The sequence below is a fragment of the Bombus bifarius genome, unplaced genomic scaffold (genome assembly GCF_011952205.1).
Source record: "Bombus bifarius isolate JDL3187 unplaced genomic scaffold, Bbif_JDL3187 scf7180000009243, whole genome shotgun sequence".
In the NCBI taxonomy this organism is placed as follows: domain Eukaryota; kingdom Metazoa; phylum Arthropoda; class Insecta; order Hymenoptera; family Apidae; genus Bombus; species Bombus bifarius.
In genome coordinates, this window is record NW_022884989.1 from 1,718,649 (window position 1) to 1,746,309 (window position 27,661).

A 27,661-nucleotide genomic window follows, 5' to 3' on the forward strand; every position below is an offset into this window, starting at 1 on the left:
ACGATTTGCAGCTGAGCGAGCCAACGAACCACTTGGTCATCGATAAGCAGTCGTTAAACTCGAAAGACTCACCTTCTCCGAATTCTCAAAGTCCAGCTTGAACGCCCAAAGTTTCAGCCTGGCAGGCAACTCCGAGATAGAGGCCAAAGTTAGAAGAAACTGCTCGGCCGATCCCAAAGGTAGGTCAGGATTGGCGGCCTGCGCCTCTTGTATCCTGGACCTCTCCTCCTCAGTTGGCAGCATCGTTAAGAGTTTCTGTCGCGAATGGATCCGAGGACAAAGGATAGGAAACGAACGAAGAAGAGAAATGAACAGGAAATTAGAGAAATTAGAAAAACCATCGAAAAAAGAACGTACGTGTGTTTCAACTGAATCACAGGGTCGACCGTGAACTAAGAATTTTGACTTTTACAGTCATAATTTTAAGGGAGATTTTTAACGAAATCGGGATTCTGAAGTACATTTCATTTCGAGGAAAAAATTAAGAAATCAATGGGGAAATGTTAAAATACTTTCGATTTGGACACAATAACATATAATATTTTTAAATAAATTGCTCTTCGTATAAAGTAATAATATTCTTATAGAGAAAATAGCTTATATTATTTTGTTCGTGTAACTTATTTGAACGTAACTCAACAAGAAGGAAACATTCTTACGAAGAAAATAAATTATTTATAAATAAGACTGTGCAGATAATTTACTAAAAATTACTATATTGAATTCTAATATATACATCTCTATAAATTAATAAATATCTATTAATGTTTATTAAAGACTAGATTCGTGAAATAATAGCGAATCGAATGTAATGATCATGCCTGTTTGAATCGATTCAGATCGAATTATATCGAGTTAATTGTACTAGATATCGTATAGAATGCTTCAGAGGTCGTTTCCAAGCATATTTTATCTACTATCTTCTCATAATTGCAAATACACTGAAACCAATCTCTGACAATAATCTCTAATATTTCGATCCATGCTTGATAGAACAGAATACTATTAAGTCTAGGATAAAATTCCTTTTACTTATTTTTATTCAAAATTATGAAATATTAATTCGTGTAACTTGAAAAATCTTGTGATAAAAAGAAATCTGCTAATAATCAATTTGGCTCAATGTCACACTAACAGGGATCGGTATCTTGTATGTTCTTCGTTATTTATCATATTATTTGAACGTAATAGCCAAAAGAACGAGATACTGAAACTATTGTAAATGCCGCAAACGTTCATTAAATAAAAGGAATGAGAAGAAACAAACAAAAAAAAAAGAAAATAAATAAATCATGCGACCTTACCTCGATACCCTCTCTGTTCATAATTGTTGCGTCCATTTTCAAGATCGCGGTTTTAATAGATCTTGGTGGAGGCAATTTGGTCATCCCGATATTGATGGCGTTTGATCGTTTATGGTCCAACACGATGATCTCCTTGTTTTTGTTCATCTCTTGTTGTTTCTATTCGACGACAAAAATGAACAAATTAGCCACTGGTAAAGAATAATGCTCGCATTGCTACAACTTAAATGACGTTCGATGGTCATGTCTGAACACTCAAAAATCATAAAATTTAATTAAACACCGTGCACATAATGGTTTTGGAACGAATAAAGGAGAGACGCGATTTCCAGCTGAAATTTTATATATTAACAAACCAGTGCAGGTCAAATATTTGCTCGCTAAGGAAAGGGAAAGAGAAGCGCGCAGGTGGATGAAAATGCGCTGAAAACGTATTTGCTGTTGATGCTGATCAATCGGTAAAATATAAAAATATCGTACACCGTCAGCGGAAACGGAATTAGTAGAACGAGTTCAAAGCAAACACCACCGGTTACTGTTACGTTACCGCTGTAAATTACGCGAAAGGATAAACAGAGGTGAAATACAGGGCGAAGAGAAATCGAAAAAGAGCGTTATAATTAGCAGAGACGAGGCGATCCAATAGCTACCGCGCCGAGATTAATCACTTGAAATACCCCTTGAAGGAAAGCCAATTAGCAATTAACAATCTGCACAGAATTGAAGTACCAGCATACACACAACGGATAATTTTATTTCAGTGATTCGATCGTAGTAATGTGTAAATGAATTTACATTACCGCGTTCATTAGTACCAAGCGTAAATTAGAAAGGAAATAAAAAAGTGGAGAAAACGAAGAAAATGGTAGGAGACGCGGAGAAAAATGAAAAAGCGCGTAGAAACGAAGTTTGGAGTTAGCAAAAACCGGCGTTAAGTGAAGTTAAGAAATTAGGACTCACCTCCTGTAAAATTCCAGCATGCCATTTCGTTCATTTTTCGTGCGAGCACCAAGAATATTGCAAATAATACAAGAAAAGATTAGTCGTATTGCATTAAACCACCATCACCACCACCCAACCACTATTCACCGTATTATTATTATTATTATTATTATTATTATTATTATTATTATTATTATTATTATTATTATTATTATTATTATTATTATTGCGCGCGATCGTTATCACGAGATTTCGTTACTGTTGCGAACGGTATTAATTTACGACGTGTTATTGTTAAAGTTACTTCTCATTAGACTAATGGAGCCTGTAATATTATATTGTACCAAGATCGTAATCATTCGTGTGCATGATCGTCTCGTGAAATCGCTCGTGGCAAGCGCGCGTTTAACATGATGTAACATGAAGATAGAACGCAGCGTGAACGCAGTTATTATTTTTTATGAGCATTTTCTCTCTCTTTTCACAGCAAATCATTGGGATATATGACCTCGGTGCTTACAATTTAACCGTGGAAATTAAAAAATGGAACTCTCTTTATCAATATATAAGGCGAATATCAATTTTCCCGGTAATTGATCTCTGTCAACTAGAATAATCTTTATAGTGTCTTCTAACTTCGTAGATTTTATAAAGAATATTGATAAGAATTTCAGTTAGTAATGCATTCTTACCACGAGTTCGTAAGTAACGTAATTTCGTTTCATACTTGTTCCATTGTTCCATTCGTGGTGAAAGAACTTTTTATCTTTATGAATAACTGCCTGAAATAATTCATATAGACGTTCATAATTGATAAAAGTGCAACTTGTGTTTCTGCAAATTCCAGCCTTCGTCAACAACGGAAAACCATTTACCAGAAACTTCAATTATCAAGGAAATAGCCGCTTTAGAATAAATGGTTATTTGCAAGAAAATTACCATTACTTAACACGTTGAACGCCATGAAAAGGTCAAGAGCGATTGGCATTACGCGAACTTGTCAGTAACGTCATGAGGTTTACGAGTAATAACCAATGCCAGACATGTAAAATTCGCTTGGCAGCCAACGTGTTCACTAACACTTTCTTACCGACGAAAACGTTTATATCCATCGAGCTTCGTTAAATTATTTCCATAAAATTAAAACAGAGAAGAAACAGTTAATCCACTGAAGCATATCCAAAATCTTCCCGCCTAATCTATCCAACGTCTATTTTCTTAAACTTTCAACATCCTATAATTTTTCCCGATTCACATCTCCTTTTTCAAAGCTGTCCTTCATTCTGTCTCGTTCGTCTTTACGGAAGTCTCAACGGACGCTTTATCCGGCACTAATTATTGCCGGATTCCGCGAGGTAGATGTAAAGGTTCAAAAGAGTCGGGCTGACAAAAAGGAAAAGGCTCGGAGAAAGCACGACGAAAGAAAAGGATGGAAGGAAACGGAGGCGTCTGAAGAAGCGGCGGATCACATTATGTCGGCGCGGTGCGTGTCCATTGGCTCGCGACGCGATTCAAAACGTGGAACGCGGCCGGGCAAAGCTGATAAACCCGGCATGTAATTACGTCTGCAATTAGCGACGGTCGTGTCGTTCACGTGGAATCTTTCAGTGATCGTTGAGAAGAATTTCCACGAGGCTTTTCACGCGGAAAAATTTGATTAATAATATAAAATGTACAATATACCGCAAGATCGTCTCTTCCTAACGATTCGTCAAACGATCGATTTTAATAAAGAAGAAAAAGGAACAAAGATCGAGAACTGTCGTCGTATCAGAATACAAGTTGCAGCAACAAGCTTTGTCTATCAAGTCGGCAAATCGAACGAAAAACACGCGTGAAAACGGCGAATGAAAGGCGAGGAAGGGTGAGGAGGAAATACGAACGTGCAACGGGATTTTTATTTTCTTAAAGTTTCGAAAAACCTTCTCTTTTTATCTGCCTTTTGCTTGGTAAAACACGAAAGCTCCCGTAGGGATCGACAGATACGAGGATTCCGCGACACCGCGACAGACAGCCAGTCTCGGTTCTGTTCTGTTGCTCCGTACGCGATCGAAAATAAAGCCGTTTAGGGTAAAGCGGTTTAAAGGACCGGCGGAGAGTAACTCTGTTGCAAACGGTGCCGGATTAAACGCGTAATCCGTGTCAAAGGCATCCGGAGAAGCCGAAGCGGGACCCCTGTCGCGTTATCTGTCTACTAGATGGTTAAATGCTGGTAGAGAGTGTAACTATCTTCGGTGGGATCGACATGGTGCTAAAGATGCAAAGATGTGCCTACTACATTATGTTATGATGAATGAAATGAAAATAGAATGCAATGTTATAGACATTGTCCTAGTTTTCTCCGATTAAACTCTGTCGCTATATTCTACGAGCATAAATAAAAGACAGATATTTATATCGTGAGATGTCACATATGGATATACAAAATATATGAAGAAAAAAGCTAAATGATACACTTCTAATGAATGGAACCTGGAGACACGCGTAAATATCTTTGTGCAAAAGGCAGATTGTTACATTCTGTTGCAGCAGTTTCGTTTGTGCTAAATTGTAACGTTTAACAAGTGCTTTCTTCTTATAGCAAAATTTATGAGTTTATTGTCAACGAATAAAGAGAGAAACTTCAAAGAACTGGCGTTATTAAATGCTACTGTAGAAATGTGCTTCATTTTCATAAATGAAATTTTTGTTTACCTTCTTTTAAAAATGACACGTGTATCCGAGTATTTAAAATCTCTATCTTAGAACATACAAGCATATTATAACAAACAACGGGTTTAAAGCATAATAAGAAGATGATTTTCCTCGATCACACGTCTCTTTTACTGAAGTAACAACGAAAGATAGTTGAAATAGTTAAACATGTTAATTATATGTGTTGTATAAATTGAATACTATAAAGATACTCGATTCATCCACAAACGACGAGATTTTCTAATTACATTTAAGTAGCACAGTTGAATCAAATACATCGTACGTTTCTCCACGCAATAACTAACTATTCTTGATCCTTTAAAATTCTCTTTAAAGCACGTGGTCCGTGAACGCGTTCAAACGTCTAAACGCCACGGTTTGAACGGTGCCCTGTGATTTTAACGCCTAAAGGAAGACGAAAAAAGAGAAGCCGAACGAAGTTCACCAAGCCTTTAATTCCTTCCGTTATCGCCGAGACACGTACGAAAGAGGTCGAGAAAAAACGAAGAAGAACTGTGTATTTAATGCAATTCGCAGCGCTCTATTCCGACCGAAACGTTCCTCCACTGTATTTAACGGTTGGCTCCGTGGTTAGTAGGTGCTCTTTATTCAAAAATATCTCGAAAGAAACTGTTTGAAAAAAAGGAAGAAAATAAAAGAAGAATTCTCGACTAGAGGTTAACGAGACAATAATTACTGGCGTATGGGGAACGGAGAGAAAGTTTCTTGGGATTGGATAATGGCTGGATGAAAATTTCGGCAAATGTTTGCTAATTAAAGCAACGGTCACGAATTAAATGAATTCCCGGGTGAGAATAAAAGATTCTATTTTAAGCAAGTGCAGCTGAAAGTCTTGTAAACGAGTGGCAGAGAATTTAGTTGCGAAAGATAGTTCTCGAGTTAGTTGTTTTTTAATACATCATTTTATAACATCGTGTCTGGTCGTAGCTTAAACTTATGGTCATGATTCGACAAAATTTAGTTTCAACCGTGATTCTGACTTTAATTTTTCAAAATACAAATCTGTAAAATGCAAGTTAGGTGCAATGTTCCAATATTTTGTATTGATACCGATCGGATATAATATCGTAACAGTGAATAGCTATCAAAATTGGTAAATACTAAAAAATTACTAAGATAAGAGAAATAAGTCGATTTCGTTGGAAAAAAATGATGTAAAAAAATAAGAGAAACAGCTTCAATTGACAGAAACAATTGTTTCAATTTTACACGCGTTAAAGATATTGTGGAAAACCACGCACAGATACACGCAATATCTTCGTCGAGCCCTAAAATCAACGAATCTCCAAGAGAAAATCATCAAAATCAAGGATCGAGTAGCCCAAAAACTCCCTGACTTCGCTACTTCAAAGGATTCATCCCCTTTAACGGTGGCAGAAGCAGCCGGTTAACCAACCACGTAGCTTTGTGTATTTTGGATTGTGCATAGGCTGCCTGTGGAATTTCTGCGCGATGAAAAGCTTCTCGCGGTAGAGACAAGCGAACCGGATGCTGAACGTTCACCGTTCACCACGTGTGCCTCAAGAATCAGGCGTCGGGGAATGATTAACATCGTCGACGTCGGGCAACGTTCGCTTCCTCTCGTCGAGACAACGGCGGGAACGAAACGAAAAAGCAAGAAGATTCATGGGACGTCGGAAAGGTGTCGCTTTTTCCATCGAATACCCGCGCGGTAATTAAATTTCCTGTCTGATGGCGTGGCGCGGTGAAATTTTGTGGAACCGCGAACTAGAAGGACGATGCCGCAGCTTTTCGTCGACAGAAATAACGAAAATAAACCGTATAGAAGGTATTGTTGAAAATGGCGAAGTTATGAAGCTCGATGGAAATTCAATTACTTTTTGTTGGCAGAAGGGGGATTCGGCACATCAGTTTCGATAGTGCTCAGTTGAAAGGTTGAAAAGGCTCTCTTTTTTCCCAGTCGCTTTGTATTGGTGGAAACCGCTTGCTGTGAACTAGTATTGTCTTTTTTTTTGCATATAGTATGTTTGGCCTGACAGATTTCAAAGCGAACGAGAGGCTCAATTGATTTAAGAGTAACGCGTGTTTCGATAAAATCCTTCTAATGTTATTATAGTTACACTGTGTTAATCCTTTGTTTTGTTTAGTATTCACCAACAAAATTGTTCTATACATACAACAAACAAGAATATACACAGGTAAGATACACTGACCATTTCCATGTTAAATCATAGACAAATTGTTGCCACGAAAAGATCTTACATCTAGCGCTAAATTTATTTCCTATTCTAAATTTATTTTCTAATTCCTGACAGTTCGGTCGTGCCCTTACTTACACTTCGATATTTATTTTCCTCTTTTATTTCGAAAGTAGCATCTTCATATACGTACTTCTAGAACTGCAGAGCCCACGAGACGTCCGCATGCCGTTCTAATATTCGAAGCACAGTATTGAAAGTATTTGAACACTTCTGGAAACTTTTCATGAACATGTTACGCGAGTTATACAAAACACGTTCAGCTACTAAGGTTCCAAGAAGTTTTGTATAAACTACGCATTATATCCCTAAAAGTTCTTTATGACAAGTGTCCAAATACTGTCGTGAATCACCCTACATACATATGAAACACCGACGCGAGGAAGAAATATAAGATCTCCCCAGAGGGAAAATCCCGTATAGATAGCCGTACCCGCAGGAAACAAGCTCTCTCAGAAAAGAGCAACGACGAAGCTCAAAGAACGAGAGCTGCTCACCTTCGTGATGAGATCCTTAGCGCGGCTCTCGAACAGGTGTTCGAGCTTCTGCGTGTCAACAGGTACTGGCGACAGCTCGTCCCATATCATTTTGTTTTTGTCGAGCCTCGACAGTATGATGGGGTCATCCCTAACCTCCTTCCAGAACAGCTTCACCGTCTTCTTACTCTTCTTAGTGAAGGTCGGCAGTGGACTCTTTGGAGCGTTGCTGGAGTCGACCGCGGTCGGTGACCTCGGCGACTTGAGATTCACGCCGAACAACGGTGGAGGCGCTTGCGGTACGGGTGGCGGTAGCCTCGCCCCTAGAGGCGGTGGCGGTGGTGCCCGTGCGCCACCAGGAGTCGGAACCATGGGCGGTGGTGGCGGTGGTACGCCGTTGGTCACGTTCACAGGTCCAAGAACGTCAACTTCGTCGTCGGAATTCAGATCGGTGAAGTCGAGGTCGCAGAGTTCGAGTGGCCGCTTCAGTTTCTTAACCAACTCCTCCCAATGCAGCTCGTTCTCGGATTTCTTCGCTTCTTGCAGTTTCGGCAGGCTGTCGCCGGTAGGAGACTTCAGCACGTCCGCTTTTGACTTGGACTTCGCCAGACCCTCCTTCGCCTTCGAGATCAGACCGCTCATGTCCCCTATCCTGAGGGTGAAGAAGAAGAACATTGCGATGACGAAGGGCTTGAATTCTGGGGATACGTTAGGTGGTGAGGCTTGAAACGTCGAGAAGATCGAGTTCCACTCGTTCTCTTTTTTTTATCGAACGCGGACGTTATGTTTTAAGACGTCTGTAGGTTTCGCTATTTAAAGATATGTTTTTCTTTTAGAAGAGACCACGGTAATAGAATAACGTCAATGGTAGTTCACTGAAGTTTGAAAGAAAAGATGGGTTAAGCATAATCTTTAAAACAGAATATATAATCCCATTTATTATCGTATATACCAAGAGATTTCGTTAATACCAGAAAGATTATAACAATCTAGCAATCTTTCTAAAAGTTATCTTTGGGTGTATTGTTCCGCTAGACTCGTAAGGATTAATTTATTAAATACTTCACCCTTCTGTTCGTATATTAATTTTTAATCAGCTTCGAAATTTTGATTCAAGATCCTTTTTGAAAAGTTTTAATTCTAATTTATGTACATAGACCTAATTTCGATTTGGGTCTGTAGTATTCAGGAAAATGTTAACAAAACGATATTTATCTTCCTGATAGGAGAAAGAAGAAATCACGGATTCTGATCCATCTTAAAGCGAAACGTACGAACTGTGTTTCCTTAACGAGTCTTAATCTTTTCTACGTATCGTACAGTGAAATTACCTGGAAACCTTCTCCTCGACCGGGCTGCTCGGTATAAGATTTTGAGCGGCCAGCTTTTGTGTGAGATCCTTGACGGTTCCTTCCCTCTTCAGTTGTAGAACCACTCGACGATCCTCATCCTCGTCGGTGTGATTACCCTCGTCGCACTCGACACCCTCGTCCGGGCTCTTGCCGTACCATGGTTTCTTCTCCTCGGAGTCAAGCTTGTTCGCAGCATTCATCAGAGGCGTCAAGTCTTTCCTGCTGTTTGTCCTGGATAACTTATTCGACGGCGAGTCCGCATTTCTTTCGTACGACGTGCCGTTAGTGTAACGCAGGCCGTTCGTCGCATAGGGACCTTCAGCAACCGAAAAGGCATTCAATAATTTCCAATTAATTAATGTATTACTCTCTACGTTGCTTATTACCGTTTCAGTAGATAATTTGTTTGGAATTGCAGACAATAGTTTGACTATACGCGTACTATATTAACTTGTTTACAGGTATATTTCTTTGCAATTCTAAAGTGTTCTAACTTCGTTGTTTTGTTTTGAAGTCAGAGATCATAAGTTTCGAAAGCTTCTACAGTCGAATCTTCGAAAAATTGTAGAATCGATGTTCACCGAGTTACGCGGAGAGAATCGAAAGCTTAGGTTTGACGAGGATCGCTTAAAAATGCAAACAGAAACTGATCCTCCAACTACCACCCGAGAAACTAGTCGAGAGAAACTTCAAACAGCCCATGAGAACTATACACAAACATCTTTAAAAGCCTGGTAAAGTTACACAACTGAAAACATGGGTTTCTCACGAGTTAAAACGATACCAAGACTCGTTTATAACTCGTTAACGCTTGCTACCATTTTCTGTTGAACGGAAAATGAACAATTTTTCAAACTATCGGTTAAATTCTACGTGATTTATTTCTTCAGATTAGGTTCTCGATAAAGAATCTCGATCATAGTATGTAATAAAATTGTAATTGAAATAAAATTAATAACTAGGTAAATAAATTAATAATCGATCAAAATATATCTTTCATTTCTTCAAATATCTTCAAATTGATACAAAATCCCAATTATAATATGTATTTAATGAAATTTTAATTGAAATAAAATTTTCGATAGAAATAAAATTAGCAACAAAATTGAATCTAGATATTTTTATTGTTTTATAAGTGTGTAGAATTGATCGTTATAACACTGGTCAGTATATAGCGTTTAAAACAGAATTACAGCAGCGTATCTCATAAATTGCGTGTATCGATTACTTCCTGCCGATACACTGCGCTTTATAACCTTGACCTATCCTCATAACATCTTTCTTAACTTTCTCGCATCTGTTCAGAAATCTCCCAAATTCGCGCTTTTCTAACATTCCCTAATCTTTTACGATGAAAGACATGGGACCTATCTTTCATTATAAAACCTAAGATTATAATAAGTTTCCAATAAAATCTGTTAGCTTAAAAATCCATTTCAGACTCTCGTAAAAATTACCAAATTGTGTTTCAGTTTGTTAAATGTTTATGTAAAAGTTCGATGATCTAAGATATAAAATCTACGATATCTATTCACATAAAATCTCAATCAGATTATTTTCTCTTCCATATGTTTTTGCTAAATTCTGTATCTACCTAGCTGTTATATAATCATCGAATCATTCATTTAAATCAATTTCCTCCGAGAAGCAAAAATTCTCCCGTAAACTTCAATAAAAGTATAGAGACGTAAACTTTGTACGAATATTATTCGTTTTATCATACAAGAAATTCGTATACCGTGAAAATCCGATAAAGCGAACACGTTAAACGAAATTCTCATTACTTCCCCATTAATGGTAATAGTGAAACGATAATAATCTATTACTGACTTTCCTGATCGTCCGAGGGTACCACGGATGCTCGCATAGTCGCCGTGGCCTCTTGCTGCTCCCTGATAAAGCTCCTCTGCCTCTCAGCTCGTTCCCTTCGACGTCTTAACGCCGGTGTCACGCCAACGTCCACTGAAAGCCGCAATAAATCACTTCTTTCCTGGCCCGTTCGCCGCCAATACATACACGCGGCCGATCATTTTCCGCGTCGAACTATAATTTACTATTTACCAGGCGCGTGGTTACGCGACACCGAACCGCTTATCGCGCGATCGTTTTCGTTCGCGTCGAATCACACTACCGCCGAACTTTCATTTTGATTTATCGGTCGCGATACGAATCGAAACGTCCCTCGACGACAGTCACGATAAATTCTGCTCGTCACGCGTGTCATTTCTTCGCGGTTCGAGCTCGCGCCAAAAATACGCGGTGTATCAATTATTTCGTCGACCCTATAGTTGATGCGACGCTCGACATCGTATCCTCGATTATTCCATGCACGTTACTGCCGGCGAATCGGTTGGAAAATTTCACGCAGAATTTTGTGAACGTTCGTATAACGCTGTTTCACTTTGCCGTTCTGTGCAATTTTATTCGATTGCCGTGTAAGTTCTGTATAACGAAGAACATTCCTCGTTAGTGGTTTATATAAACGACGATATACGAGCGGCTTAGGGAGAAAGTGGTACGAGTGACAATTTTTAGTTTGAAAATTGTGGACGAAGTTGAAGCATAATAAAGATAAACGCGGATGGAAATATTGCCTACTCATATACATTCTTGACAGTCTTGATGCAAATCATTCTTTACGAAGATAAATCACAACGTTTCAACTGTGAATTCCAAGCTTCGATGCAATCTTACAAATGGCGAATGGCAGAATTTTTTCGATCCACCAGATTATTTCAACGCTATTAATCATTGTCCGATGTCCTCCTCCAGTATCGTCTTCAAGATTGCTATCTTCTCTACAGAACTTTACAAATCAATAATATCAGGTTCAAACACTCGTAACACCTACACCAATCGTGAATGCCGAATAAAAATGTTTTACTGTACCGATTTCACTTCGTATAATGTTACTACAGTTCCTGCTTCGATCATTTGTGTCTTTTTATGCAAATATCTTCTCAGTAATAAAATAATAAAAATAACAAGGACAATGTTTCTACCAAATATCTTTTAGCATGTGTACAAATTTTTAACACGTCTGTATAAAAAAATTTAACAAACACAACTTACGCAGCAATCTAATACCTTCTTTAACCTCGTTTCTTTATTCCTTCCTCAGAAGCTATATACAAATGTAAGTATCTTCTTTATCGGAATTGTTTTTGCACTTACAAGAAAAACCCAAGAACGTTGGATCATCGATTGAATTGAAATTTTGTAATGCAATACAATTAACAAAATTTAATTTATGCGTCGGTAGCAACGAGAGTGCTAAACCTTCTTCTACTAACAGCAACGAATGCAAGTGATAAAACGTTATAAAAACGTAATAAGGTAAAGTAAAATTATAAAAATGTAATAAATACGTTGTATCGATATAGGACGCGTTAGAAGGCAACTTCCTCGGAATAGCGATAAACGTGCACACAAAACGATGAAAACGGTGAAAACATAACCGTTTGAATCAGCCGATTACTCATGGCCGCGACATCGACATTCCGTTTCCGGTGAAGCGAGTTCACGCGGCGTACTTGACCCGATCGGCGTGGATCCGTACTAGTCGTTTTCCGCGACGATGCGACGATCTAAACGTGCTCAATCACGGCCCCCTTCGAGCGAAACTACGCTTTTCGCTCGGTCTCTAGCGTGCAGTTCGCATTCGCCGCGTGCTGCATCCGCAACGAAACGCACGGGGGAACTGAAAACCGCAAGGTCTCTCTCCCGAGAGAGGGACGATCCGTTAACGCGGAAATCGCCGCTCGTGGGCGTCGAAGTTCGTATTCATCGCGCGGTCGAATCGTTAACGAGCGGATTTGCGACGTACATCGACTACCCGTATGCGTATACACGCCAAACGAAAGTGAAAATGTGTTTCATTCGGGATAACAGAGAAAGAGAGAGAGAGAGAGAGAGAGAGGAGGGAGAGAGAGAGAGAGAGAGAGAGAAGGAGAAATCATACTGGAACGATGCTGACCAATTGAGAGACTCGTAACGAAAATGACCCTTGTCAAATTTTTTGATTTTTTAGGTAATAATGCGTTACAGTTGTCAGGAGAGAGACTCCCAACATGGTAGAGTCGGTATTATGAAGAATAGTCTGTGCCGTGATTTATAGCCAAATGAAGATTAAATGGTTCTACAAAAATAATCTTTAGCAAGGGTGCAGAACTGCACAATTTAATGATGTGAAACTTAGTTGCTAGACTTCTGGAAATAATTACAGACGCGGCTGTTGATTTGTTTTTAGACGTTTTAGAAAAAAGATTTAAAGAGATAAATAAAACTGTAAGCGACAAGATTTTAAAACAAATGTTTTAAAAATGTATCTTGTTCACGTATAGTGAATCTTACTGACACTTAATTGAAAGAAAATGCTGAGAGCATTGTATGATCTTTGCGCGAATTTTGTACTATGTTTTGAAATATGTACGACTTGAAAACGTAATTGATTGCTTTTAGTTCGTGTAATTAAAGAAACTTGCAATCTCTTCGACTCGTTACTGCAGCTGTCAGAAGCCTGTACAAGTATCGACATCGCTGTATCGCATTGGATAACATTTACAAATTCTACGTTCTTTGGATCATTTTCCTCCAACTGTATTTTTCTATTCTTCAAATATTTTTTAACAGAAAGATTTAAAAAGACGATAATAACGTACGAAAATACGACGAATTAACTAGAACAAATACTGCACGTACAGACAGCAAGTGCAGTTAAGTACTCAAATATAGTATACGTATGTTACTGAATGGAATATAAAATAAAAAATATGTAGCGTATATGATACACGTGATAAAAATATGATAGCAGGATAGACATACGTAAGGACAAAGGACGCGTGAAATGTCAGTGCTATAGAATATTATCATGAAAACAGAGATAAAGACGAAGTGAGATATCTTATCGATGGTCAGCACCGATCTAGGAAAGTCAACGTAAAATAATACGAAAAAAGGTGTCTCACCTTTGTTCTCCTTGTAGCTGCCATTCAATTGAACTTCGCCGAGATGACCCTGCGAACTCTGAGAACTGCTCGACTCGTCGTCGTCGTCGGGCAAACTTGAGTTTAGCGTGTTGTTCAGTGAGCTTATACCCAAGGAGTGGTTGAGCCGCGGACTTAGGCGCGCGTTCAAGGACATCGACAATGGAGACGTGCCCGTCGAGTGTCGCCGGGATTTTCGCCGTTCGTGAGAATCCACCAGGGACTTCCGGTTTCGTAGCGTTTTCCTGCGAGAGAAAAGTGTCTCAGAGTGAATTATTATGTTCACGATTTTCATGTTTCGATGTTCTGTCGTGAATTTGAAATATTATACGATGGATCTTGAGCGAGTTTCTATTTTGACGTTTACATTGCCTAGTCATTGATTCGTACTACTTGATTGGCGATACGAGTCGCGATATTTGCGTAATCCACTTGGAATATATTGATCGTCGTAACTCGCCAATTTACATGGTGTTATGCCAAGCGAAAAATGAAAATTTACCAGTCGCTCTTCGAATTTAAGTGGCATATATATTGGGATATAATCTAACCAGAAAAACTGCATAATTTGTTAATCTTTTTCCAACTTTGTGATTTTGTCGTCGAAATAGCTTCTTTGGTCATGACGTTATTTGAGCAGAACAATATATTTGGATTTCGAAGCTTTAAGGTAACGCCATTTTATAGAAAAACAAATTTTTTAAAACATTAAAATCGAGACATAAAATACTTTGTGTATGAAATACCATTTTCCAGGTATAAAATAATGATATTAAATACCATTCAAAATCGACAAAGGATATTCTTGATTATTTTAATTTAATTTAATTTATTTATTGTATTTACATATCATGATTTTTCATTTATACGATAATGGACAAAACATTAAATACAATATATTTGCCACTCGTTTTCCACTACGAGTGAAAATTGAAAATATTATTCAGACTGCACAGTCTATAGAGTAAAATGAAGCAATTTTTACTCACTGGAGAATTCAAAGCAATATACCTATCTGCGTTTGAACATTCAATCAACTATGGACATGCGATATATCTAGTGATTGTATTCTAGTTTAGGGGCTACTTTGGAACAACTGACTTCTTCACACGAACGCGACCTACAATGATGGATACCTTGCTCTCAATTTGCTTCATCCACCTCGCGATGACCAATCGATCATTTAGAAGAGTCATTTATTATCTCGTATAGGAACAAGGGATTTCGGTATAACAACGTGATCGTTCATACGTTAAGAGGAACGATAGATGACACGCATTGACTTAAGAATATTACAATTTTAAAATAAATGATTCAAATCTATCCTTTTCTTTAATAGGTAGATGTACGGTTATTGAATTAATAAACGAGAACTAGAAGAGCGAGCTAATGCGAGAATTATGAGAGTCATAAAGGTCAACTTGTTAGCGTGCTCGGATAAAACGGAACTTGAAATTTATTGCGGTAAAACGATGATTAGGCACTAATCCAAACACATGCCCGCGAATGCGATTTTGTCTGAATAGTCCGAGAGTTCTACCACTACATATACTGCGAGTTCAACTGCTTTTACTCGTACAGATTGATATTCCGTTATATTTTGGAAACATGATCGTTTTATCTTCAAAAACTATGTTCTATATATTACATGAGCGAGTAAGATCACTTAAGACTGTCATACTCGGTCTTTCGAAGATTCTATCTGCACGTAATCCTCCGGAACTTGCAACTTAGACCACACGAAATTTCTCTACCTGTATTATCCAGAACACGTTACATACCAAAATCAACAAAGTTGCTGAAGGGAGAAGGGCAAACGAAGCGATCGAAGGCCTCAAATCGATACCTGATGTTATCGTCCAGCTGACGAATAGGCGAGCCCCTATCGTTCCCGTCCTCGTGATGCAGCACAGCCTCGTAGATCTGGAATTGTCTGAGTAGATCAAGATCGGTGCCTTGCTTCGACATGTACCTCTGGATGATGCCCTCGATCCCCTGCTCCTCCAAACAGTCCACCTGATCGTAATAAGTGTCCTGGTCCGGTATACCGTTCAAACACTTGTTGACCAACGTCGTCGCGTAGATCAGTAATTCCGTGTCGGCGGCGTCGTAATCCTTCAGCAGCTTCATCACGTTCGTCCAGGGTATCATACCCCTGGATGTATCGACCGATCTAACGGCCCTGACCAGCAGCAGACTGTTCGTCTCCACATATTCGACGAATACTAGCAACAGCTTCAGTGCAGTCTTCACCACTAATCGGAAGCGGCTGGCTATTAACGTGTATAACCACTGAACCGTCTGACCGTGTTCCATCACTCCATTCATGCCGTCCACATAGAGCATCACCTGACCGAGAGCTGTACGATTAAAAGCATAAAACTGTTAATTAGCTTATATTTGTGTAAGAATTTGAAAGAGAAGAATGTTTGTTTGAAGACGATGGAGAAGTGTCAAATGGAGAAGAATTAAAGATAAAGTTGAATTAGTTTCCGCGTTTGTAAATCCTGTTTAGAGGTACCGAGATACACAAGTAGTTAAATACCAAATGATTTTTAATATCAGAGTTCTTGTCTTTTACCATTGGGCAACTCTAACTTATATAGACAAATATCCAACATCAAATTCCTATAGTAAATAAATTTTCACTAAACTATCTGTTTATTAAATTCACTCTCAAGCTTTGTTCTTATTTGTGCCAATAAAATGCTGAAAATGTATTCCCTCGTATTATTCTATTCATATGTCTACTTTCACAGATATACAAACAAACAAAAACGAAACATTTACAGAAACAACGGAGAACTACAGCCTTCCCAAAACGACCCGACATACCTATATGAAAACCTATAGCACGATACGGAAAACAATTTTAGTCCCTGCAGCCAAATCCATATTCAACGTAAAACAATTCCATAAACGAACAAACTTTCCGTACATTTTCCATCTGCGGTTTTCGTCCGAAAAATTGGAAAGTTCATGAATGAAACAAAGGTTCGCCTGAACGACCCTAACGCTCGCGTAATATCTGGCACCCTGCGCGCGAGTTAAATATACACGCGCGCGTAGTCGTTCGCGGTTCATCAATTTCGCATGAATCATAATCTTCAGGACGGCGGAGAGTTCTTTTGTTTCCTAGAACAACGGAACTTTCTCACGCTCTCACCCCTTCACCCTTTCCATTTTCCCCTTTTACGTTAATCCTTTTTTCTCTCCTTTTTGTTTGGTTTTCGACGGGAGCGCAGGAAAAGCATCGCCACATCTCTGACAGCCGATGCAAATATCCAATGAGAAGCTTTTGTCGCATTCTCCGCCGCCACTCTCGCGACCACCAGGATGAAATCCATCAATCTCCGAACGGTTCAGATCGACTTTTGTCATTTTTCTCTTTTCCACTTGCCAGGCGACGCCTCGTGTTGTCCGCGAAATTGATTTTTCGCCTGACTCGTGCTACCGGATTTCGCGGCCCACGTTTACCACCGGTTTAACGCGTGCCTCAGAGCGACTTGAAATTAGTTCATGTCGTTGCCAAGTTTGCAGTGTATATTTACAAAGTTCGGCGAATTACTTAGATAATGGCGGGAGAGAAATATTTCTTTAAGCTTTTACTTTAATTCGAAGGATATTGATGTATAATAATCTCTGAGACTATAGTTACGACATAAATAAATTGGATAATTAAAAAGAAATTTCAAGTTTCAGAATCTTGAAAATTAAAATATCTTTCGGTATATTTTACTATCTTCCAATGTTTGAAAAGAAAACATTGCTGTTTTATCAAACGTTACTTTCTTTATAAAACTATCGATCTTAAAATCCACGAATTTACTTACAAAGATTCTACGTAATTAAGTCACCAAGTCTCATTTGAACTTTGGAATTATTGCGATGCTATGTATCGAGTGTACTTCTTTCGATACAGCGGGCGTTAATTGGTCCATAAGTCATAACTAATTGCAAAATCTAGAGATAAAATCATACGAAAGAGGAAGTGGCAAATTTCAAAGAACTGTGTTGTGATTCTTCTTTCTTCTTAGACGAAATTAGGATTAGAATTACTAAAATCTGCTTCGTTATTGATCGCGACTCCTATTCTGTTCAAAAATTACCCGCCACCTGTTATAGAAGGTAGTCGCGCCGGAAATCCGGTAAATTACACAATAATAACTAGCCGCGAACAAATTATCAACTCGTGCAACGAACGTTACGTGGTCATGTCAAAAGTTGTAATTTACTTGCTGTATAACTAGTACGAGTTCTAATTGAGCTCGGTGCATTGCTGTGCGACAATTAATTATTGGGTCATGGTGGTATAACTAGTTCTCTGTCGAAGTGTACAAGTGATAGAAGCGCAGCTAATCGTGGCCTTATCGACGACAAAGCAATGTTCACTCGATGGGCAAGTATTTGCTATTTCTTCGATAATTTTTCTTCTATTGTTGTTATATTACAGATACCGAGAATAATCTTATTTAATCAAACGAAATTTTACTCTCGAATTTCTTCGATAAGAATTTTTATTCTTATTGAAAGAGGCATGAAATATCTGATTTGACGAGCTGTTTATAATGTGTTTATAATGTAGCAGAGATATATTAGTTTGCTTATAAATGTTTATGTTATATATATGTTTGTCTTCGAATCTATCGAACTATGAGATTGATAAAAAAAGTTAGACTTGCACACAAACAACATGATTTGCCTAAAAACTGTGGAAAAATATATTTATTGACAGGAGATTAATATTAATTTTTTCGAATTTTGTTTTAAACATCGAATATCTATAAAATTTCATAACCGTGAACAAAGTTGGTGCGGAATTTACTTTCACTGTTTTAAATGTATCAGTTCTGACAAAGTGAGCGATACAAATATTCGATGATAATTATAAAAATGTCAAAATCGTAAACGCAGGACACGATACGACATGAAAAAGGAGATTTTCCTTTGTTTACGAGATTCGCTGCTGCGTTTGAAAAATGGAAACGAAAGATAGGTGCAAAGCGAGATAGGAGCGCAGTGTACTTTATGAAAATAGAGTCCCGACGTCGGGTCGCGTCGTTATTCTGTTAGTTGCAAGTATCGATACCCGTTCGAAACGCAATGTTTTCATAAAATACTGGACTCGATTTTCCTCACTGATATTTATGTATCTACGTATCGTATTAGATATCGACATTTCATGTACGTAGCAAAAATATTGCGAGTGAAGGAAACGAATATCCCCTATCACACGATGTAACGGTTACATTAAATTTCATTGATAATCCTGAACATGACGTGTGTAAATAAAATGAAAACTGAAAACGGTAGTCGAGTCCATTTTTCCGGCATTACAGCAATATTTGAAAAGATACTACGATCAAAAATGGTAGGATACACCTTATTTATAATATAATACAATAAAACCACAATTATCAGAACGCTGATTGATAGAACAATCAGTTATGAGAACATCGATTAACAAAAAAATTTGACGATAGTCATTTGTTCCATTTGGACTTGTCTTGGCCATAAAACTAACGAAATTATTATCACTGCCAGATTCACCATTATTACTAGATTCACCTAACAGCGAGTCTCGCATAAATCTTCAAATCACCAAGACCCTAAAAATCAGATGACACGAAAGTCTCTTTGATTCTGAAATTGCCAAGGTTGTAAGATACACGTTGCGCATAATGTCAAAGTTCTGTCGGTCCTGGGATCGCTGAAATCCCAAGATCTCATTGGACTTTATGATTTTTTGACTCTGTTATTATCAAAGTCTCACAGCCCATCTGGAGTCGGATCTTTTAATTTTACCGATGCAAAATATTCAGAATATTTTCCAAATAAAGTCTCGCATTGGCATATTTATATAACATCCCTTACCGACTTTATCTTTATCAATGAAAAATAGCGTACACACACACGATGATGTGGGTTTTTAGCGTAGCTCCTTTTCATTTTAACCATCCTTTAGCTGCTGATTCTGCATAAAACTGAATGTTGAAATTGCTCAGTTCGCTACAGCAATGTAAATGAACCTAGAAAGTAATTACATGAGAAGTTTGCAAGATAAACTACTCTTGATTATTTTCCAGTATATTTTTCCAGTTTTTATGCAACGTTTCCCATCGACAGAATATGAGAAATATTATTGCAGCTTTATGATTGAATTGGATTGTATTGAAAAGAACTTGGTATACCAATAAAGTCATCGAATGAAATATTAAATTACAACAATGAAAAATTCGTGTAAATCCGGAGATTTTTATTTCTTTCTGGACTGCACAGTAGAATGTTTCACGTTATAATTCGACTACGTGAAGAGCCACAGAGAGACAAGAACTCACAGCAATATCGTAAATATTTCGCTGGTTAACTTTTCCAATATATACAACAATATTACTGCTAATATTGTTTTCGATCTCAAACAAAAACATATAACTCAATTATTGAACATTCCACAGAGAATAAAATCTATGTTTAATAAGATTTTTATCGTAGGAATTTCACCATCAAAGCCAAAAAAGAAAAGAAAAAATAAAAACAGTGATTTATTTGTTGTATTAAATACAAATGTAATTGGAACCAAACAAAAGAAACAAGATATTGTTCAGAGAATTAATGAAAGAGTGATAAGAGAAATAAAATTATACGTAAAACATACATATCCTAGTCCAAATCATAAACGATTAGTGTCTTTTTCGATTACATTTTCTTATTTCAGTGAACACTAAAAGGACTAACATGTATATATACCTTTATATAGTGAACTTAAAATTATAGTAGTATAAATCAAGATCATAAGAATTTGAATTTAGTCAGGTATTTAAATTCTTACAAGCCCCTTTTATTTTATAATGAATTAAGACATAATCTTATTATGAATAATAATTTGAAACGTCTTATAATAATAAACTCTAAATAATATTTTCTGAAGAATAACAGTGAACAGAATTACATGGATATAATCCTCAGCTAACCATATTATATTAAAAAGTATTAAAACAAAGACATAAAAACTTATTTGAAACAACTATTTCGGAATATCTTCAAATTGCTATATGTAAATTTGATAAGAAATCCATTATCATCCACAGCTGGAAATGTAATCTTTGATGGATTCGTGAATGTATGGAAACTAATGCACATTTACCACTACATAGGACACTTCGTGTTGGGCAACTGACCGCGTTTTCCGATGTAAATGGGTTAAATCAGCGAAAATGCGTTAGTGAACTGTCGGATAATGGAACTATTGTGTCGATCGAATGAAACTTTTCTTCCGTAGAAAGATCAGCCAGCCGGTAATTTCCCTTTAATCTATTCTGACCGATTGCTCGAACTCGGCATTCATACCACTTGGTCCATCGTACTTTTTCAACTAATTATCCGTCAATTGTAATGATCTCTAATGAACGAGTTCTTGACTGATGAATCTTCAAGTTTCTTCGAAAAATCCATCGTGTCCCTCGTAAAACGTTATACATATTCTGTGTTATCATATAATGTGTTATAAAATTATACGTAATTTCAAACGTTTTATGTCCTCAAGGTGAATATAACAATCAAAGTGACGCGTAGAAGTGATCTTCTAATTGCTCTGAGCAGTGTATTATAAATGTAACTGTCTTTATAAAAAGTAGTCCATACTAGTTGTTAAGAAAGTAGTTCTCTCTCTTAATTGTTAAAAATGTAAAAAATGTACACGACATGCAAATCAAATTACGTTAAGTTAATAACGTTAAAACATTGCTTAAACTCCGTACGTATTTGAAAGAATTACTTGTTGAATATTCACCGCGAACCAATTACCTAAATTTAAAAAGTCCCAGGAGAGAAACGAGTTTTCCATTTTTCTAAAATTATGATGTTCTTTCAATGGTATAGCATTATCGATAATATAATAAAATTGTAATATTTTTTCGATAAAATCGTATAGAATGTAATTTGCAGAGAAAATTAACAATCAATATCGTCGATTCGTATTGTGCGTATAATATTATAATATTACTTTTATACGTGCTGAAACGAATTGGTGTTTCAGCGAGAACATAAAATTTTACCCTGGTAATACTATACACTTTTCTATACGGTATGCAATAAAAATTCAATTTTCATTTCGTAGGTTTCACATTTCTTTTGTTTTTTCGCGGCCCGCTATAGTATTAAATTTAGATTTGTTCACTGCTGTAACAGAGTACGCGATGGCATGAAAAGCAGCTCGTGAAATTCGTTCGGGCGAAAGTTTCGGTAGGGCGACTGTTAAATTAAACATCAGGAAGTTCGGAGTACCGGTTGGCTGCCTGTTTAGTGCTACATCGAAAGACGAAGTTTGTACGACTATAAAGAGTGGCTTTTCTTCCCACGTAAATCCAAAAATCGAACTTCAATGGACATTTATCAAATTGCGAAGAACACGACAAACAAAATGCTTTACGTACTATAAATTTACGTATGGCGATAAAGATCTGCACACACTTTGTACATAAATTCTCGTCCATAAATGTTAACACACCTAGAGCAAATGAAATAAACTTGAAATATCATTAGGAGCCATTAAAAGTTTTATGATTACTATTTCGCGATTTATGAAGAATCCATATATAACAGCATGTTGTAATAAGAATTTCATCAATTATAAAATTAAATTCTTTCCCCGAAAATTTGTATTGCCTTGTACAAGCATTTACTCGGTATATTAAAATTACGAAACCACGAAATTAAACATATTTTTAACACAAAAAAAACGAAGGATACGTTTCTGATTTTAGCACGAACGTTGCAAGTGCTCGAGCGATATTCGCATATAACGAATTGCATTTATCCGCAAATAATCTAAAGTTCTAATCTAATCTAAAGTCATCAGACTTTATTACCAGTTACGATCAGTGCGGTAATAAGCCTTTGAAACGTTTAGCAATTCAAACGAAACTTCCGTAACGTATCGGGCATTCGTATCGAAGTAACTCCGTGGAAAAGCGAGAGACAGCCAACTTACAGTCGATGAAAATTTTTCAGCAGATACCGAGAGTATTTTCGAGCGGAACTGACTTTCTTTCGAACTGCCGTTAATTTCTGCAACATGGACCTGTCTTTATGTTCTCCAATTAGAAACCGATGCTAATTGAACCAGGTTCGAATAAATACACGAACGACGTTTATGATCCATTCACGAAATCGAAATTGTTCCGCAAGCTGTGCCGGCGCAAGGAGCAAGAAAACGCGCATAATCTCGAAAGAAAATTTATCACGGTCCAGGGTGGCCACTCATAAATTCCGCCGATAAGAAACACGGCACGTTAGCAAAATTTAATTCCGCGACCGCTTCCAGTCTCGCGTTTCACGCGACACCCGACCGACAAAAAGAAAAAAGGAAGAATAAGAAAAGAGGAACGTCATTTAGAATATATCGTTCGTACGCGATAACCCGATGATCGTGGTTATCTGTCGTGGTGCTGGTTTTAGCCGGAGATTTATTGTTGGGCCAGCCAATAAAAAAGAGTATGCTAATGCGGTAATTATGCTAATAATAAACGTTACACGACATTACGCGTTTAACACCCTCGCTAGTCCGAGGCCTGGTAGACCGTGGTGATTTAACGTAACAACACGACCGCGTAAATTTAGCAATTTGCATGGTGCCGCGTTATTTCTCGACTGTCTTCCTGTTAGTGGGAGTTATGTCGCCGCTTTTAATCCAATCCGTCTGAAAATCGTTTTGCGTGCGATGGAAAAATAGGCCAAGCTAATGCAACCCGGCCAGAAGCCGCGTTAATGGATAAAAAGATAAAGGGCCGATCTATAATGAGCGTTTATATGCATGTCGTGTCGAATATTAAGCTAACGTTAACATGTAACTATATTGACCATTTGGAACAGTGTCTCTCACACAGAAATTTGGGAAAACCAGGCTTTTGTGGCCGTGGGGGATGCTTCTGTTATCGCAATTGTTTAGAAACGTTTCACTAAAGAAAGAAAAAAACTACCCTCTTTATGTGCATCGAAATATATTATATATAAACGATAAAAAATTACAACGTTATGAATTACAAAATACAGATACGTACAGCTGTATTTCTGTCCCATTGTTTATTCTCAAAAAAAGTCAGCATCAATTTTACAAAGAAAATCTGTATATTCCTGATAATCGTGAAAACGATAGTCTGAAATCCGTCGTTTTGACGAGTTTGATAATTCTACAACTAATCGGTGTTTAAGAAGTCGTAAATCGATTTTGAAAAAAATGTTAATTCTTAAAAAGTGTAATAATTCTAAAGCCTGTAGTATAAAAAATTCGTTGTTTCTGTATAATTCTTTGTTTCCCATCTCGTTAACTTGATCCCAAGAGCTTGCAAACGCGATGGCAAAAAGTTAAATGTGCCGAAGAATTTGAGAAGCACTGGCACGGGTTAACGTCACGTTTCAAGCATCGACGTCGCAATCGTAACGTCGCGCCGCTTCATCGGCACAATCGCGCCGGTAATGACAATAATTGTAAAGCGATTTAAGCGCGCCACGGTTGCGGGCATTATCCGGCCCGTTATCATTACACCGGCCATAAGTTACACCGCGAAATCTAATTAGAAGCGTGTACGGGAGCGTAGATCGCGCGCGTAATCATCGACTATCGGTATAGCTCTATGGGGATATTATAATCAACGATCGATGATTCACGGAATCACACGACTTTTTACACACTGTAGTGTGATTGTAGTTCAACAGGTAATGCCATAAGGGTGTAGAATCAGTTTCTCATGATTCTGGTTAACTGGTCATAAAATTATTATTTTGATTATAGGCGACATTTCTAGGAAATATATCATTCATTATTTGAGATAATAAATTATTATGCATTATAACGATATAGACGTCATTATACATTATAATATACATTGACGTAAGTATATTCCTAAATAGAACAATTTTTTAAAAATGTTTCAATACATTTATTATGTTGACTATATGAATTTAATTATATTATACCATATATGTATATACTTATGATTTTTTCTCTTTATTTTAATCCCAAGTTTGACATCGTAAAAAGCAATATTCGATTATCTCCTTCAATTCTCCTACATAAAAATAGGTGCTCTACAAACGACGTCGATGTGCTCCTCGAGGAAACAACCATTTAAAACGTACAAGAGTACTAGTTAGTCGCGTATGTTATACAATTTCATCAGCATATATCCAAAGAGCAGCCATAATTTTCCGCGCGAAAAATCTAGCGACAGCGTCCAGTCGTTGGGCGAAGCACCCTCGTGTTACCCGTTTTTCCTCTCGTCGGCAACGGGAGCAAAACAAAACGAAAAACAGGCAAGAGAGAGAGAGAGAGAGAGAAGAAAAAACGAGGAAGAACGAAAAAATGAAAGCAAAAAGCTGGCGGAGTAGCAGAAGAAAGGAAAAAATATAGGTGGGAACTGCGACGACATTGCGTCCAACGGCACAGAAAACGTTTTCCCAGGTGATTTAGAATCATAATCCAGGTGCGCGCGTCCCGGAAACTTGGTTTCTCCTGTCGCGGACGCATCTCTCGAATCAAACAAGGGGATCGATAAAAATCTGTTCCCTGGCAGAAAAGTAGGTGAATGTTACGCATTATGCGGTGTTGCAATTCCATCGATAGCGTGCACATATACACGCAATATCTTTGGTATGTAAGTGTACGTAAGTTCCTTCCTCGCTAACCTGCATCAGTACATCGCAGGCTTGATGATGCGGAAAAACGTAGGAACCGCGTCACTTCGAAAACCGCTGTCTACCGATTCATCCACGCTCTGCGACAGCCTTACAGTTTTAAATACAGTTTCACAAATATTTTCATATACAATTTCATTCCATACTCGGCTTTCTTCTGTCGTTCAAATAACAGCTACAGAGATTTTCATTTTAACGAACGTTTTGTATTCTTTATATAACTACAATAAAAATACTCATCACGTGGTGTTCAGAACTTTAAAGTCTATGCAAGAGAAATCTTGTTTCGCTGACATTTAAAGGAATCTCTTTATCGCGATTTATATAAAGTAACGAAGGATAACAAGTGGCCGGGTACCAGCGATGTATGGTACGGAGGATGTAGCGTATATTAAGTTACTTTGACTGAAATTGCACTTAGCGGTAGAATTTATTAGATTGCGATAAGGTTAGATGAACGTGTAACGAGCAGTTGAGAGAACGAAACGCGAGGGAGATTGTATTATGTGGTTACAAATTATAATGGTTCCAGTGAATTTGTGTACGAAATAATACGGAATAAAATGCGTTTAACATTTTATCATTTAACTCCGTTTACCGTAATAATTATTTATAATGAACGTTTCGAGCGAACGTGAAAACAAGTACTTCTGAAATTTCGCTTATCTCCGAGTAATTTACTTTACATGGTGTTCTTCGTGCGGATTATCTTTTCATTTAAATACGAGCAATTAAATACTGCTACAGACGAAAACTAAATTGCAGTAGATAGAATGCTTTAAAAGGTATATGAAACACTGAGAAACGCTTGCTTATTTTTGACAGAATATAATTTAATTATAGAGTTGCGAGTAACAATTATATAATTAGAGTGTGTACTATATCATTACTATGATACGACGAAATTGATTTTGTTATAGACACGCGATGAAACATTGGTCTCTGTAAGACTAAAACAAATTGGGGCATACTTTTTGGATATAATTTATAATAAAATATTTTGTAAAAGATGACATTCTATAGGAAGATAACGGATACTACTTTTGGCCATTAATTTTTCTTTCGTGTTATGCTAAAAAAAAAAAAAAAAATTACTTCCAGTAATCTTTTCGTTTTCTACCAAAGAATTTTGTTCGTTATTAGAGATTAAATTTTCTTCGATTTTTTACAGCTATTCATTGAGAATGATTGCAAAACAGATATTTAATACACAATAGACAATAACAATTTGAGCCAAAATCACAGTTCTAGAATCTTGGTTCCTTCAAGTTTGGATACTTCATCTGCTTCCAAATATCAAAGTGATCGATATCGGGAACGCCATGCGAATGCAGATATGCAAATGTGCCATGGAGTCACGGGATTTTACGTTCATCGCGTCGATCGGTTCGATGAATTCCTATTTTCGTTTTATCGCGAACATGTCTTTTGATTTATATGCTGCTGTCGCTGTGAGAACGCGCGGCTGTGATTTAAAGCAACGATCGTCGCAAAATTCTACATTTTCAAGCTCCTCTTGACGGAATTCAGTGAATTTCAGTAGGGAATTACTGCTCAGACGAAGGCTCGCAAAAAAGATTTTATTCCAAAAGATTTGATACGCTTTGGCTGACTACGTTATAAACGATCTACTTGTTCTATTATTCTGAATTTATATGCGTACAACGAATTTCTGCTGTTTGAAATAAAAATTGTAATTATTAACAATCTCTGTTGCCGCATTTAGATGACAGAAATATGTGTTGGCTAAGGGCATGTCACCCTTCGAATGTAAAATTCTTTGAACATGTGAATATCCTTTGAAGGTATGTATAATTTTACGTATGTATTGATCGAAGTGTTTTAATATCGAAATTAACTAACGTTGGTTTATTAATTCTGGTTTCTTGCTTATTTATTAGATTTGACTTTCATGCGATGGAATCTTCTAAAATATTTGATATTTTTAAACTAAAATCTGAGAAAGATATGATATAA

General features: G+C 37.3%; 1 protein-coding gene across 4 annotated transcripts in view; it reads right to left on the reverse strand.

Annotated features, from left to right (window-relative positions):
* The window catches only part of LOC117214754 (FH1/FH2 domain-containing protein 3), a 241,713-nt gene that overhangs the window by 33,453 nt on the left and 180,599 nt on the right, over positions 1 to 27,661 (reverse strand). For 2 of the 4 annotated variants that reach the window (XM_033461059.1, XM_033461061.1), the window contains 7 exons: positions 15,840 to 16,353; positions 13,976 to 14,238; positions 10,839 to 10,970; positions 8,988 to 9,324; positions 7,677 to 8,308; positions 1,305 to 1,465; positions 73 to 255 (listed from right to left, as the gene is read on the reverse strand). In XM_033461059.1, coding sequence (XP_033316950.1) covers positions 73 to 255; positions 1,305 to 1,465; positions 7,677 to 8,308; positions 8,988 to 9,324; positions 10,839 to 10,970; positions 13,976 to 14,238; positions 15,840 to 16,353 — 2,222 coding nt within the window. The remainder of the gene's footprint in view (positions 1 to 72; positions 256 to 1,304; positions 1,466 to 7,676; positions 8,309 to 8,987; positions 9,325 to 10,838; positions 10,971 to 13,975; positions 14,239 to 15,839; positions 16,354 to 27,661) is intronic. The other 2 variants (XM_033461062.1, XM_033461063.1) reach the window with 1 other exon arrangement.